Below are 17,037 nucleotides of genomic sequence, written 5' to 3'. Positions count from 1 at the left end.
CCCCCAAGTTGCATTTTGTCAGGATACTTTATCACACCAACAGAAATTCAGCTATGATGGCTCCTTTCAGTTTAGGGTTTGGTAAAAATATTATCTGCTTATAAATGGGTTCTTTGGTCATTAAGTATAAAGTAGCCTTGCCACCAAGTTATGTATCACATTGTCCAGTGTTTTTTCCTTATAGTAATTACTAAAAATAATTCTGTTTTCTTATCTCTTAAAAGATCAAGAATGTGTTTTTTCTTGTTTATACCTGGTATTTGGGTTTGTTATTTTTAGAATGAATAAATAAAGTATTGGAGGAACAGAAAGATTCATGTTTAGTGATAGAAAATACAGGAGATAGGAGAAAGTTAAGTCACATATAGTTAAACGTAAATTGATATCAAAAGTTTTAACTCAGGAATAAATTTGTACTTAAGATCTTTTTTTTTCAAAATTTAAGGATCATCAATGGGAAGCAGTCACTGTACCGGAAGAAAAAGTTGAGATGTACTACATCGAAGGTACTAAACTTGAGGCTTTTTTTTTCTTATAATTCTCTACTTGGTTCCTGTCATAAAGAATAGAAACTGCAAGATAATAAGATAGACTATGGAAAAGATCTGTAGACACTCACATTCATAAAGTCATCACATTCTCCACCCCACTTTTCTTCATCTAAAACCACAATATTTGGTCTGGCCAGTCTCATGTCAGTATTTTCAAGGTTCTTGTATTCTATCCCATTTGTTTTATTAAATCCAAAAGCATTATTTCTCCATTCCTGTGAGAGGGTTAGCTAGCACTGCAACACTCATTAATGACATCTAGTAGACTGATAGAAGTTCATAGTAAGTTAACTCATGCTTAAGTCATTGAAAATATGTGTATACACAATATATAAGTATATGTATGTGTGTATACATATATCATGGTTTAATTTGCATTTTTTCTAATGAGCAGTGATGGTGAGTACTTTTTAATATATGAGCTCTCTGCTATTTTTTTGTGCTGTCCTCTGTAGAACATCTGCTTAAGCACTTTCTGTCTTTTGCTGAACTGTCTTTTTATTCAATTTTGAAGCTGTTGTGTATCCTAGAATACCAGTTCTTTGACACATAACTTTTGTGAACATATTCTTAGTCTGTATCTTGCTTCATTTTTTTTTGAGCGGGGGATTGTAGAGCAAAGAAAGGCTTTTAAATTTGGGATCTAGTTGATTAGGTCTGTTTTGTTTTCCTTGTGTATTTGTCACTTTTTCTAGTTCTTAGTCACAGTGATTTTCTGTTTGACTTTTGGCTTTAGCTTTTGTGCTAAAGTTTTGGTGATCTAAATCAAATTAATTTTTGTTTGGGTTGTCATAAATTGTAGGTGATTGTGTGAACGTATGGCTAGTCTAGGATTATTTGCTGAAATGGCTTTAATTTCTCTGAGTTCGTTTTCCTGGTCACATGCTGTGCCACTGACTATTGCCCTCTGTGGTTCATCTGTTAAGTCGTCTGGCTCTGTTAAGAGTAGACTTGTGTCTTGCTGCTGTTATATATTCCTTAGATCTATTTACATATTATGTTCCAGTACCACAGTGTTTCAGCATTTTGTGTTCATGCTTAACAGAAACATAGCTAATTTATTTTCTGACGTTGTCAAGTTTTCAAAAACATGGCCTTTGGATTATCCATATACATTTAAAAAGGTTTTGTTAATCATTCCAGAAAACTTCCTGGAATTGTGACTGTAGGTCAGTTGTGGGAATACTAGAACTAGAATCCAGATCACAGAGATGCAGTTCTTCTTTATTTGGGTTCTGGACTCCTCTAAAAAGTATTTTATATTTTTCAATATATGTCTTACAGATATTTTAATGAATTTATTCCCAAATACTCAATTTTGCCTTTTATGATGATAAACACAATCTTTAATTTCCTGTTCATATATTTTCTACTGGTATGTAAAATAATGGTTTAAAAAAGATACTTTCCTTATATCCTACAACCTTGCCAAGTTAGCTGTTAAATTATGATACCTATATATATTCCTGAGGGAGTTGAATCAGTTACTTACGTTGTTTTCAAATAGTGAAAGTTTTGTTATATTCTCTCCTCCTTTTCCTTACCCCTTTTCCTCTTCATGGAAATGGAGAAAGCTTCCAGTACAATTTTGAATAGAGGTAGTACAAAATGGCTATCTTGTAGACTTCTTGAATGTGGCTTGGGGAAAGAAGATATATCAACTTACTATAAAAGTGATGTGTTAGCTGAATGCCCTGGTGGATACCCTGCATCATGTTGAGCAGGCTAATGAGAATTCCTGTCTGCATATGAAACCATCATGAGTAATTGAAGTTAGTAAATGTCCATCCCTCCAATCATCTTTGTACTTGTTCATTTAAAACCTTTCTTCTGCTACTTGAGCCTTAGACAGTCACTGCTGCTTCTTTTAAAATAGATGTGTATATTTTCTAGAATTCATATAAGTGGAATCATATGCTATATAACAGTTTTCTGTTTGTTATTTCAAACTTTTGTTTTAGCTACAATGTTGTGGCATGTATCAATAGTTTCTTTTTATTGCTGGATAGTATTCCACTGAATGAGTATACCTCAGTTTATTAATCCATGCCCAGCGAACTTTTGGGATTTGGAATGTTGGAGTTTTAGCTCTTATGAAATGCTGCTGTGAATATTGTATAATCTGTATGTCTATAATTTATTTCTCTTGGGCCAATTGCTAAGGAGTACAGTGCTTGTGTTATACCAGAGGTAATTACATACCTATTCAAGTTTAGAAATGTCTAAAGTATTGGCTGAAGTAATCTCAGTGGTTTAGGTTTTTAATCTGTATGTAAGAGATTCAGTTTCTGGGCCAGCAAGATGATGGTTCAATGGCTAAAGGCACTGGCCTCAAAGCGAGTTTTAGTCCCCAGGACCTAACATGATGGAAAGAGAAAAACCTACCCCTGGAAATTGTTCTCTGACCTCTACATACATGCCATGCATTTGTGCCTAGATAACCCACACATGTATTCATGTATGTGTGCATACACATATACAGATTAAAATCTAATCACTTTAAGAAAATAATTTCAATTTTGTCGAATCCTCTTGCCTCACTGTTCTAGCAATAAGAACTACCATTGCATTGTTAATAGAAATTATGAAAATAAACATTTTGCCTTATTTCTGGTGTTAGGAGAATGGTAAAAACATTCCTTTTTCTCACCATGACATGTTATACCTTGTCTTGGTCTGTTTCCTATTTTTTAACAAAATACTCATGACTGAATGTAATAAATAACATATGAAAAAGTTAATTTTGGCTGATAGCAGTGGAGGCTGGGTGTCTCATGATCAAGCTGCAGCAGTACTTGTTTAATTTCTGGCAAAGGGCCTTATGGTGGAAAGCAGGCTATCATGTGGCAAGAGTAATTTGAGGAACCTGAACTCACCTTTATATAACTGTCTATAGTAACTCCATTAAAGTTGAGAAGACATTAATCTGTTCATGAGCCAAACATCTGCCACTGAGTGCCATCCATCAGCATTGCCAGAATGAGGAATTTTCAACCTGAGTTTTAATGACAGTGAATCATAGTCATACCATAGAACATTTTGGCAGTTTTTCATTTATATCTTAAATAATTTATTTTACAGAATTACCTCCTGAAATTATCTTTTTAAATTTTAATCACCTATCTATTAAGCTATAGTATCTTAATTGTCTTTGGCCTTTTTCTAAAGTCTTTTGTTTCTTTAATTCCAGTGATATACTGGTACTTATTTCCTGTCAAGTCACTTTATGATTGACATTGTATTTAGAAAATTGTATATAGAAAATTCTAGCTCAGTTCACCAGCCATTTAGTCCAAACTCTAGCATATATTGTAAGTGGGGAACTGATCATGTATTTAAGGCTGGCCTGTTTCAGGAAGCATTTTGCATCTAAGCCAGTGAGGTAGTTAGAGAATTAACTCACTTTAAAATAATTTAAATATTACTTAATAATTGTACATAATCAGGAGGCACAGCATATTTTGGCACATGTGCATCCAGGGAAGTCCTAGCCAGAAAAATCAGATATGAAAAGCCTACCAGAGCTCAATAACTATTTTTGTGTATCTCTTTTTGCTGCTCAGAACATAGTCCAGCTCCTTTAAAGTCCACATTTTATGTTTGTTGACTCTGAATCTTACTGGTAAATTTATGTTTAATGTCTTATTTGTTCTAGCAGTTTCTCTTCCTAAGCCCACAATCAGAATGACAAGATGTCTCTAGGGAACACAGGGCTGGAGATCATGTATATGCACAGAACTCTGATACCTTTAGACATATGAATTAAAAAAAAATCCTTCTGATCTAGCAAAACATTGTCCTGAAACAAAATACTGCATCTTACACAGAGGTAGACATTTCTGACTTAAGACTCTGGCCTACCTGCTATTTGATAATATTCTCCATATCTATAGCTAGAGTATTGAACCCAGGTCATTGTTCTTTGCCAGAAGGTATTTCACTGATGGAACTGTCTCCCTAGCTGCCTAGTACTCTCAGTGGTAGCTATGTTAGTCTTTATAACTGTCTTCAAGAGAGTTTTTCCCTTTTTTATACTACTATGTAGTAATTCACAAAAATATGAATTTTCAGCCAAAAATGGCTGTAAATTTCAGCTTTTCACACTTTCATCTACAAGTATCTTTTCACCATTTTCTATTTCTGGAAATTAGAGAGATTTGTTTCCCCTTGTATCTGGGTTCATCTTTCATGTTTTCCAGATACTTACTCCAGCAATTCTCTCAATATCTCTTTCCTCAGAATATAAATAAGGCCACAAAAAGTCAGCTTGGATTGGTCCTATGGTTTCTTCTTGTTCTTTCTCTGTTCATAGCCAATTTAGAAAAATAGTTATGACATTTTTCTTTACCTTCTTAATTTCTGTTCTGTTATATTCTATTGTACATCTCTAAAGTTTTTACTGTCAAGATTCTTAACTCCTCTAATTAAAATTTGTGTGTGTGTGTGTGTGTGTGTGTGTGTGTGTGTGTGTGTGCACGCGCACATGTGTCCTTACATTGTCTTCCCCACATTTGACACTGGTGACTACATTTTAAGTGTTTTAAAATTTCTCAGCTGAGCTCCAAATGTAGAGTGAGCACTACTGTTCTCATAATCTTATCCTAAAGAGCTTCTTTATTTCCCAACAAATGGTGTATGATAAAAACTGCTTTCTTAACCCCAAATAAAGAAGCTACTCTTTGTTTTAAAACTTGGAAATCTCTTCTTTGGGGAATTTTATTGCATGTTTAATAGTAGAAGGGGGTTAGGAGCATGTGTGAGTGTCATGGTGCACATGGAGGTCAGAGGACAACTTTTGAGAGTTGGTTCTCTCTTTCCACTATGTGGGTGCTGAGGCTTTTGAGTTTCAGGGTCTCGGGCTTGGCAGCAATCATCTGCTCTATCTTGTCAGCCCTAAAAGCCATTGACTGTTTCCTCCCCACTAATTTACCACTTTCCTCCTCTTCTTAGTTCTACCTCTTATGTATTTTGTATTTGTCCCCTTTCTTTGTTCCTAGTTTGATTACCATGACATGGTGATTAATGAGAAAACTAAATATTAGTTTTATATATGGATTTAAAAGTCATTTTAAATGATTTTGCAGATGAAGCACTTTATTACATTCATACTGGAATCATATAATAACATCTTGACATGTTATAAAGCCAAACCTATTGATATCTGAGCAAGAAACCAAACAAGTTTTTTTTTTCCAATCTTAGTAAGTTTACTAATTTTAAAAAGCAAAGTAAATTATGATACAGTTCAGGACATCAGAGCAAATGTCAGAAATCTCAACAAAATAATAAAGTAAAGCAAACAAAGTTGTATTACTGTATTGATGGTCACAACTCATATAGATGAATCTTTGTACAAAGAATTATTCAAAATTATAATTGTAATGCTGTTGGTTTGTAGTAGAAGAAAATAATGCATTGAATAGATACTCAGTAAACTACAGAGAAAGTCAAATGCAGATTAAAAACATGAAACAATTATTAGTAAAAACCCATAAAGATTATAAATGCATTGGTATTTTTCATCAAAACATGAAATAATGTCTTTAGAGCCACATCAGTTTTTACCTCTGTAATATGAAAATTTAAGGTTGGGCTCACATGAACTAAAATTCTTAACTGTACTATTGTGATGAGAAACATAGCAGGACTTTTGTTAGTTGCTATTTCTTAGTACCAACAAAGTCCATTACTATGGAAAATGCCACATATGTACAAAAGAAAGGCATTTTGTATTTGGGCAAGCCTTGTAAGAGTTTTAAAAATCTATTCTTTGCAAAAATATTTGCCCCTTAGGGCAGATCGCAGAGTCGCCTACATGATTGTAGAAATAAGATTATTTACTTTGAGTGGTCTGTTTTCCTTTGGCCCAAAAGTATTCTCTGGGAGAGAGGTGGGGAGGCTTCTCAGCTAATAATAGGAGCCTCACCAGAGGTAAGCCAGAGCACAGTTGCTCCTGATGTTGGGGATTTACTCTATAATATAGGCAAACTCATTATTTGCTAGGTTGGCTCTCTATATTTCCTTGGAGTATCAAGTGTGGACACCTCATACAACTGGGACTTAAAGTATGATTTTTTTTATTGAGTTGAAATGTTCCTTGAGGATGAGGATTACATCCTTTTCCATAATACTCAGGAATTTTTATCAAAATGTTATTAACAGTCAATGTGTTGATTTAACAGAGATCTTTGTATATATGGTGATAGCTAGAAATAATGTAATTATAGATTCAAGTTGTTTTCTTTAAGGAAGCAGCTTTTTCAGGCATGTTCATGGAATATTTTAAGAATTCACTAGGGCTTGGAAACTATCCCAGGGACCTATCTCAATAGTTAGGGCATTGTAATATGACTTCTAGATACGGACACTGAAACTGAAATATAAGTTGACAGATTTGTTTGTATAGTTAGTAGTTGTGCTGAGTAAACAACATCCAATTTTAAACTTTGAATTTTGATTCAGTTTGCTGCATATATAAAGTATAGTTACCTACTAGTATCATAGAGATTAATATATTATCATTAATGTTGTTTTCTATATACAGTTAAAGAATCAAAGAAGCTATTGACTATAACTCTGAAAAATATAGTAAGAATTAGTAAGAAAGAAGGGAAAGAGTTACTTTTGTATTTTGATGCATCATTAGAAATCACCAATGTGACTAAAAAAATTTTTGGTGGAAATAAGTACAAGGTAAGCTTTTAAAATCTCCTTCAACAAATAGTATTATCATGGTTTTACAAACTGTTGGGGGCTATAAGTTTCATTGCTTTTTCTGTTATCAAAATCTTAAAATGGCATAGATTTTAGCTCTTTACAATTATACTGTGAAGGGCTGGCATGATGGCTCAGTGGATAAAGGCACTTTGCCACCAAGCCTGAAGACCAAAGTTTGATCCCCAGTTTCCATCTTTGTTGGAATGATGGGACTAGTTTCTCAAGTTGTCCTCTGACTGCTACATGTGCACTTTGTCACATGTGCATGAACACCCAGCAAATAATGTGATTTTTAAGCTGTACTGTGGAGTTCTTATTGGCTCATTAAGTCATATTCTTTGTGATGCCTTTATAAAGTATCTCAAATGACAGAATCAGCTGGCAGTAGCTGCTTAAATCATTTGATGAGTTACCACCATGTATTTCAAGACTGAAATAAAACATTTTCAAAATATTAAACATTTTGAGAATTATAGAAATGATAGAAGTATATAGTTAACCTATGGAAAAATTATGTAAACTGGAGAATATTCATCGAGAGTTATAGTGCAAAGCGTGATTATGGAGATTGGACTTGAAATAGCTTATGGAGAAATAGTATTATGGAAGGCTATATAAGCCATCAGTGCTTAATTGAAAATATAAGGTGACAGTTTATGGAACATTTTAGGGAGATACTCTCTTAACAAATTTGGATAATGTAAAAGATTTATGTCATGCCAGGCTTGGGTGTGATGCACATCAATATTCAGGAGGCAGGTGGATCTTTGTGAGTTGAATGCCAGCCTGGACTACCTAACAAAACCCTCTCTTAAAAAAATATGTCAAAGATATATATTTGTAAGGGACCTTTACATAGGCAGCAAAATGGAAAATTTGAGACTGGATAGCACTAAGAAATTGAGGTGCTCTTAAGTTAGACCATTTATGTATGCATAGTAATGATGTGGGGGATAATTGGAAATTGTGGAAGAAAATGGGTAGGAGATAAGTGCATTAAATAGAAAGACAATAGCATCACTTTGAATTGAATTTTAGGAATTTACCAGAAAACAAGGCATTTCAGTTGCCAAAACATCTATTCATATACTTTTTGATGCAAGTGGATCACAGGTATGTCTCTGACTTATTTAATTTTTATTCAACACTAAATAAAAATACAGTGGTAACGCTAATTTTAGAGGGTGATTATGTGAAAGCAAATGGTCTCAATGTAAATAGTTCTGTAATAAAATATTTTAGTTAATGATAATTTCATTATAGAATAAAGGATTATTGAAAACTACAATTTATTTTAAAAATGAGAACTGTGAGTAGCAGAGCTTATTTGCAAAGATTACTGTTTTGTTGGGTCATTTTGTGAAATTTAGAAAATGCCTAGTAAAGGAAGATAGTGTGAATGTAAGAGGGACAGAAGCTTTGCAAAAATATAGTGATTTTTGAGATATTCATTTGTCTTGAGGTTTTTTAAAGTCAAATTTTCTGCATCCTAAATTCAACAGATTCTAGTGCCAGAAAGTCAACCATCTTCAGTCAAAGAAGACCATCATCTAAAAGAGAAATCTGACCTCCCAAAGAGACTTGCAAATCCTCCAAAACAAGACAACAGCAGCAACCAGGAAGACAGAACAAGCAGCCAGGATGAGGTAAACATGGTGTTGAGTGAGTTACCTTATTAAACTACCACAAATCAGTCACTGCTGAAGGAAAGAGAGCAAAGGCACCTAGAATGGATACAGTATTGCCCTGATCTAGCATTTCAGTTTTTGTCCCATCTTTTACAAATGCAAACAGAAGCAAGTATTTTAATTTTAATCAGCAAGTCATGTTTGTTATGTTGTATACTTGTGTAGCTGGAGAGTTTCTCTCCAGCTCCCACCAAGCCCTGGCAGTCCCGCAGCCCACTTATAAAATAAACACACGGACTCTTATATTATTTAAACTGTTTGGCCTAATGGTTCAGGCTTCTAGCTATCTAGTTCTTACATCTTAAATTAACCCATTTCTATAAATCTATGCCTTGCCACATGGCTCTTGGCTTACCAGTATCTTACAGGTTGGTACTCATGGCGGCAGCTAGCAGCGTCTCCTGACTCAGCCTTCCTGTTCCCAGAATTCTCTTCTCTGCTTATCCTGCCTATACTTCCTGCTTGGCTGTGGCCAATCAGCATTTTATTTATACAGAGCGATAGCCATAGCAAGAGTGATATCCATAGCACACTTGTAAATTCTAAATTGCAGATACATAGAATAGCTACTTTAATGCTTTTTTAAATCATATCTTTGCTGTGGTTCTAACATAAAATACAACCTTAAACTGTCCTAAGTTTTTAGGTTCTTTTCTTTTTCATACATCGAATCATCTTATTTATGTGTCACTCTCTGAAACTTGTATCCCATGTATTCCCTACTTCTACTTATCAATTTCTGTTACTTTTAGTTTAGTGATGTGGGGCAATCCAATCCTTTATTAGAATTGGTGGCTCTGAATTCCTATTACTTTAAATGACAGTAAACGAGGGAAAATACTGAGAAATGATTGACATTTTGAAAGTATTCAAAATGGTTTTAAATACCTATACATGCAAACACCATCATCATGAAATGTTGGAAATCACAAATTGTCAGCTAAATATCTATAAAATATTTTCAGCTAGTATATAAAGGTACTATATTGTATAAGCCCACTGTGATCTATAAATATTTTAAAACAGTATTTTTGTCATTACCAAACATGAAGATAAAACCATTTAAATAAGTCAGCCTAAAACAGAAATTTGTGCAATATTGTATTTACTTAAAAATACTTAACCTTTTACATGTAGTCAAGGTAAAACATTGGAATAAAATTGTAGGATATTTAATGTTTAAACAGAATGTGTTTTTATTGTGGCTTTTTCTCATGGTTTAAGATAACTACACCTAGCAGAAAGAAAATGTCTGAAGCATCAATGATTGTTCCCGATACAGACAGATACACTGTGCGAAGTCCAATACTCTTAATCAACACATGTAAGTGCTATGCATTCTTAAAAGATTTTTAGCAAGTTTTTAGGGGAGGAATTTTTAGTTCAGGGAAACTCTGGATATAAAATTGATAAAAATATCAATCATACTATCTTTTAATTAGAAGAAAAGGTATTGACTTAAATAGTTCTTAAAATATTAATATTCTGTGTTAATGATTTATCATAATGAAAGACCCCCGAAGGTAGTCTTCCTCTGAGAGACCCTCGCCAGAGATCAACCGAGACATAAGTCAGATGCAAACAGCAAGAGGCTTTATTCAGGAACACAGGTACCCGGGGCGACACAGTCCCTCAAGAGGCTCAAGAGACTGGCGCGCCCACGGGCTGGAGTGGAGGGTTTTTATAGGGTCTGGCAGCAGGAGCACGAGAAGCATGGTTTACAGGGTTCTGATTGGACGATTCAAATGAGGCCAGGTTCAAACTCAGGACAGCTCGTGGTTTTTCCCCCCCGAGCTCGACCCGCCTGCTGTCTGGCCCAAGTTGTTTTCTGACTTTAGTACCTTTTCTGGGCCAGGTGCCGGCCGTAGACACTCCGTGCTTTTCATACCCTACTCGAAATGGCGTTAGGCTAAGCTAGTATGCTGGGGTCTTTCAATAATTTAAGTAGGAGGCATCATAACAGTGATTAAAAACAGTGTTGGAGTCATCAGTTTTCTTGAATTTAGTTTTTCACTACCAGCTTTGTATCTGAAACACAATATCCTCTAGCTAAATTCAGAATCAATTTATTTTTCAACCCATGGAACAAAAATACCTTATCAGTTTGTTACAGAATTACATAAAAAGCATTCAACAAATAATGTTGTGAATTACTGACATAGTACCTGGCACATTCTAGTACTTGTTGCTTTTTTTTTTTTTTTTTTTTTTTTTTTTTTTTTTTTGGTTTTTTCGAGACAGGGCTTCTCTGTGTAGCTTTGCGCCTTTCCTGGAACTCACTCTGTAGTCCAGGCTGGCCTTGAACTCACAGAGATCCGCCTGGCTCTGCCTCCTGAGTGCTGGGATTAAAGGGGTGCACCACCACCGCCCGGCTTACTTGTTGCTTTGATGATAACTTAGTAGTGGCCTTCCAATCCAAAAAATCTAGTTGCCCATTGGGTAACAGCCCTGTTCATGACAGATTTTCTCAAATGAGTAGTTTCAGATTTGAATCCTTCCTGATGATTTTTTTTTCTCTTTTTGTTAAATGGCATAGTGTCCATTTAGTCATTTAAGCCAGAAGCCTGGGAAATGTCCTGAGACCCTTCATCTATCAACTTCCTCACCTGAAAGTTACCTCTGTAACAAGAGGGAAAATAGCTGCTGTCTTTGTTCTTTTAGCAACGCCCCGAAGAAGAAGCAGGGCACCACTGCAAGCGATAAATCCTGCCGGAAAAGCTGATGTTTCTAAAACAGCAGAAAGTAGAATGGACTGTGCTGTGTCACTCAAATCTAGACAATCTGATGGAAGAAATATATGGAATAATAGAGACAAAGTAAGGATACTTTGTTAAAATAAATTTTAACAAATTATTTCAGAAATTTATACTGAGTTGCCTTCTTTTCCAAGTACAATATTTATTTAGAAAGTGATATGTTTTTCTAAATAACAGTTATCTTTGAAAGGGTCCTTCTGGCATGTGACCCACTGTGCTTACATTAAAATTCTAAAGTGCCTGTTTCACTGTACCTGAAACTTACACATTACTAAGAGAAAAGAACTTTCTGTCATTCTTGATTATACAAACCTGTGTCTGCTGTGAGAAGACACAGAATGAGATCACAACAGAGTATGTCTTGAAGTGACTGAAAGTCTAGCATAGGATTAGACAAATTAATAAGATTGTCATACAGTTAAAGCATAAGCATGTGTCCTTAGATACACACATAGGATGTAGTAAGAACACAATGAAGAATCAGGAGCCTAACCCAAAGATAAAAGCTACTTAAATTAGTGGATGCAGAAAGAGATAAATGGCATAAGATTTGAATATATTACAAACTAATAAAGTCACTATTTTTCCGATTTTGTGGCTTGGTTCTGAGTATTGTATGATGACTGGCATCCCAAAGACAACAACTAAGGGTAAGGTAAAATATCTATAGCTAGGCAATGTACTTTGCTGATAGTGATGGCAGGTTTTTTTGTTTAGTTAGTTTGTTTTTTTAAATCTGGATCTAGGATGAATCTGTGGCTGTAGAAAGAAGTATTGATTCAGGAGAAGAATTACCTGGAAAGTGGTTAAAAAATTTTAATGATTTAACACTTCATAAGTTTCAGCTCTTTGAATTTTAGTAAAAGAGAATAGAGTATGAAGTCAATGGCAACAGGAGAGACATATGTGGAGAATCTAGAAATCATTAGTCTTAATTGTAGTAGCTCTGACACAAGATTAGCAAATTTGTGGAATCTCTGCCTCTTTGTCTGCAGCGAAAGTTACTTTTTGTGCATTTCAATATTAGTCGACGAATAGTCTAGAATGTGTGCATAATGTTCATGAAATATGTATACTAATTTTCATACAAAGGCAAACTTATATTTTCAATCCTTAGTGGTCTTTGAAAAGCTGAATTCATACAATGTCTTAATTTATGTTTACATCTATATTTCCTCTGTTTATAGCAGAGCAAAACTACTAAAGTTGTAGAAAACAAAGAAAATGAGGACAGTGAATCCCCAGACCAAAATTTTAGTAAGTACTTTTGTGGATTAATTTAAGATTAATTTTAGTCACTGTGAGTGCACCTGCAAAAGTGTGTGTATATGTAGTGCACACATGTGCATGTGTGACTATACAAGTGTGTGCATACAAGTGTGTGTGCATGTAATTGTTTGTGTGTCTATATGTATATATGTATGTACATGCAAATGTGTGAGGGAGAAAAAGAACAAGTGAGCCCATTCTAGCCTTCTTAGCCCCAGTGGATTTCATTAATTTGAAAATAATAAGTTTATAATAACTGTGCTGGTGTTATATAAAGAAATGTTGGTATGATGATAAAATAGACTATATAGCCTCTGATCCTGGGAAGTTTGGGGTCAGAGGGGGAGGAGGGCAAAATCAATATTCCTATCCTCAAATGTCTGCTTATATAAGGTTATATTCTCACTTTATACTTTCAACCACATTCTTCCACCAAAACAACTATGATTTTGTTTTATTTAGATGAAATTGAGGACACTTTTTCTGATGTGTATGCAATGGGAAAAGTAGATGAGCCTGCGTGAGTATGAGAGAATCCTTCAGACTACTTAGCATGTATTCATATTATTTTGGGTGAATTAAACTATACAGATTTGAAAGAAAGGTATTTCTATTATTAGAATGCAAGATCAATCATAGCATTTATAATCATTTGATAGGCTGTTCTTTTTCTTTCCATATGAAGCAGCCATAAGATCTTTACAATACTAGTGTGGAAATTTTTACCTTGGTTTAAATTCACAATAAGATATGTTAGGATTGCAACATTTATTTAGGTATAAGGCAGTGTAGTAACAGTAATGATACTTTTCTAGTATTTTTAATCTTATCAATTATATAATTTCCACATGCTGTATAGAAGTTTTTCCACATTTAGCAATGTTCTCAAAGAGCATTAACTTTATATAAACATCATGCCTTAAAGAGTCGTGCAGTAGTGTTTAATAGTATCTTGAACAAATACTATTTTTTCTAGATTACCTGGTATTATAGACATCTCTAAAAATAAAGAACATTCCAAATGGGCATGTTGGACACCTGTAACAACTATCAAACTCTGCAAAAATAACCAGAGAGCCCATGCTTTACCAGGACACACTTTTAACCAAGGTAAAAATAGTCTTACCTGTTAATGCAATTAGTGTTCAGGGAAACACTAAGTATCTAACAAGTACTTTTGGTTACAACAAAGTTTAGATGTTACCAGTATACTCATTCTAAAAGACTCTCATTCCTCCACTAGATATTAGTGTCAACAAAAAATGCACTAAACAAAAATCAGTTTCTGATGATGATTCTGAAGAAACACAAAGGGTAAAACACAGGAAAGATGTAGTCAAATGTGACAAGTCAGATGGAGCAGAAGTTTGTGAAAGAAACAACAATCAACAAAACCATCCTAAATATTCACAAAAGAAAAGTGCTGAAAACGCTAAGCAGAGTGATTGGCATAGTTTATCTGAAACTACTTATAAATCAGTACTCCTAAATAAGACAACTGAAGAATCGCTCATCTATAAGAAGACATGTGTATTGTCAAAAGATGTGAATACTACTATCTGTGATACAAACCCTTCTAGAAAAAGCACAAGAAGTTGTACAAAATTGAGGAAAGAACTGACTTCTGAAGTTAATTCATGTGCACTAAAAGAAATACCAGTGGTGAGTATTGGATGTATTCATTTCCTACACACTGCTTACTGTTAACAGAGGCTTGACTAATTGCTACAGACTTGACATGGATAATGCCTTGTCCTTTAGTTCAGTTCCTAGATGCTTCCCCAAGTTCCTCATTCACCTCCCTAGCACAGCCCCATGGAATGAGAGTTGGTATAACCAAGCATGTTAAATATGTATGAATAAATCAACCTTATATTTCTTATTCATTTTTCTCTATCCTTCTAAAGTGTAAATTGAACTGGTCTTTCATAATACTTCTTTTCTATGAGTGGCCATTGTGTATGGTGTTACTTTGCAAGTATAACCTACAACTGTCTTTGTTTGTTTTCTATTGCTGTGATATACACCATGACCAAAACAAATTTGGGGAGGAAAGAATTTGATTCAGTTTACAAATTACAGTCTATTATGAAGGGAAGTCAGGGCTTATTCTCCATGGCTCATTCAGCCTGTGTCTTACATAAACCCAGGACCCCCCTTTCCCAAGGCTGGCACTATCCATAGTGGGCTGGGCCCTTTCATATCAGTCCTTAATCAAGAAATTGCTCCTACAGACAATCTGATGTAGGCAACCTGGTCCGTGAAGGTTCCCTCTTTCCTGCTGACTACATCTGTTTCAAGATGATAAATAGTAAACAAATAAGTTGTGTTGTTGTTGGCTTCATTTTTTATGTAGAAGGCTAAGACTGCTTCACAGAACTTTCATGTGCTAGTCATTCTTTTTTTTCTTAGAGCATAGAAACCCAACTGAGCATCTGTTAGGATTTATGTGTAGTGTAGTGTTCCCCAAAGGTTTGTGGTCTTGAAGGCTTTCCAGCTAGTGAATCCAATCTTTGAGAGTTGATTTGATCATAAGGATGTCATTTTCACCAATGGATAAAGCCACTGATGCATCTATACTGAATGGACTATTAGAAGGCTTGGTTTGAGGAAGCAGATCACTGGGGGCATGTTTTTGAAGAGTATATTTTACCCTGGCCTCTTCTTTCTGTTTGTCTTGCTTGTTCTGTAGTTGCCATGAATGAAACAGACTCCTCTGCCACACTGTAGCCACCATGACTTTCAGCTCACCCCATACCTAAAGTGACAAGGCCAAAGGGACTGTGAATTACAGACTCTGAAGTCATGAGGAAGAAACATAGCTTTTATTCTTTTAAGTTCTCTGAAGGATTTATAATGTGAAAAACGTAACATCTTTTTGAAGTGGTTTTGTGGTTTACATTTAGGTCTGTGTTGTATTTTAAACTGTGAAGAGCAAAGGTCTACTTGCTATATGCTTGTTCAGTGTATTCTAGTATTAATGATACCACATTGTATCATTGTATAAAGGGAGGACATGACTGACTTCTCTAAAATATGGTTGAGGGGAAGGTTTTTATTTTTGATATAAGAGAGAGTACAGCCAGAGGCATCTGGAAATGTCCAGAGCAGAAAGAAAAAGTGGTAGAACAAACATGGCTTTAAAAGAAGAGAAGACTAAAGAGAGCAGAGAGGCAAAAGAGGAGAGCCAAGAGAGTGCATGGCCTAAAGGTCAGTGTTTTAGGGTAAGGGATGGGGTGAGAATAGCTAAGAACAACCACAAGTACTGAGTGAGCTTGGAGGCGAGCATGGGCTTTGATATGCTAATAGGCACCACAGTTAGCCAGTTTCTTTTGGACCTGACATAGTGAAAAGACTGTCTAATTCTCCATTGAACTGTTTTTTGTTCTTTTGTTCACTCTATTTGTGTGTTGAGGGAATCTAATTCTAGGTTCTTGATTCTGTGGTATTGATCTTTTGCCTGTGTTGGCATTCCAGTTCTGTCTTGATTGCAACTTTTAGAGTCTGGAAATAAAGCAATGTGAAAATAAAGCAATCTCAGTTCTTCCTGTTGCCTATTGGCTATCATTAGCTTTTGAGGTAGAGTTTATTTCTAACACAAAATAGGTTACCAGGATTGCATTAAAACCATAAAGTTAAGTCTCAACTTTGACAATGCTCTATAACATGTATGTGGAATATCTTTTGGATTTCCTTTGATTTCTTTTATCAGAGTTGTGTAGTTTTTCTCTTGTGTAGATGTATACAATCATTTCATTTTTAAGGTTGCTAGTGAAAATTGCTGGTTCATGTGAAAGTGATTGACTTTTGTTTTAATTTTGCATCTTGCAACCTTACTGTTGTTTGTTAATTTTTACGATTTTTATTATATATTTTTAGGAGTTTTGTAAATATTATCTATGAAGTTTTATTTCTTTCTTTGCTTATTATTGAGTTATCTAGGCTTCCAGTGTGATTTTTAAAAACAAGTGATGAGAGGCAAAATACTTCGCATCTTATTAAAGAAGGATCTAGTTTCTCACCCTTAAGTGTGATGATAGTTTTTTTTTATAATTT

The 17,037-nt window shown here is 34.7% G+C and overlaps 1 protein-coding gene across 3 annotated transcripts in view; it reads left to right on the top strand.

Moving 5' to 3' along the window:
* Nucleotides 1–17,037, top strand: part of Sycp2 (synaptonemal complex protein 2) — a 58,426-nt gene that overhangs the window by 17,719 nt on the left and 23,670 nt on the right. Inside the window, exons 14-23 of one of the 3 annotated variants that reach the window (XM_037205450.1) lie at nucleotides 446–506; nucleotides 7,096–7,244; nucleotides 8,307–8,381; nucleotides 8,771–8,914; nucleotides 10,181–10,280; nucleotides 11,618–11,772; nucleotides 12,903–12,969; nucleotides 13,444–13,501; nucleotides 13,958–14,091; nucleotides 14,225–14,643. In XM_037205450.1, coding sequence (XP_037061345.1) covers nucleotides 446–506; nucleotides 7,096–7,244; nucleotides 8,307–8,381; nucleotides 8,771–8,914; nucleotides 10,181–10,280; nucleotides 11,618–11,772; nucleotides 12,903–12,969; nucleotides 13,444–13,501; nucleotides 13,958–14,091; nucleotides 14,225–14,643 — 1,362 coding nt within the window. Of the gene's footprint in view, nucleotides 1–445; nucleotides 507–7,095; nucleotides 7,245–8,306; nucleotides 8,382–8,770; nucleotides 8,915–10,180; nucleotides 10,281–11,617; nucleotides 11,773–12,899; nucleotides 12,970–13,443; nucleotides 13,502–13,957; nucleotides 14,092–14,224; nucleotides 14,644–17,037 lie in introns of all 3 variants that reach the window. The other 2 variants (XM_028857289.2, XM_037205451.1) reach the window with 2 other exon arrangements.

Source organism: Peromyscus leucopus, chromosome 4, assembly GCF_004664715.2.
Source record: "Peromyscus leucopus breed LL Stock chromosome 4, UCI_PerLeu_2.1, whole genome shotgun sequence".
Taxonomy (NCBI): domain Eukaryota; kingdom Metazoa; phylum Chordata; class Mammalia; order Rodentia; family Cricetidae; genus Peromyscus; species Peromyscus leucopus.
Note: the sequence above shows the minus strand (reverse complement) of the source record. Positions and strands in the feature narration are given on the sequence as shown.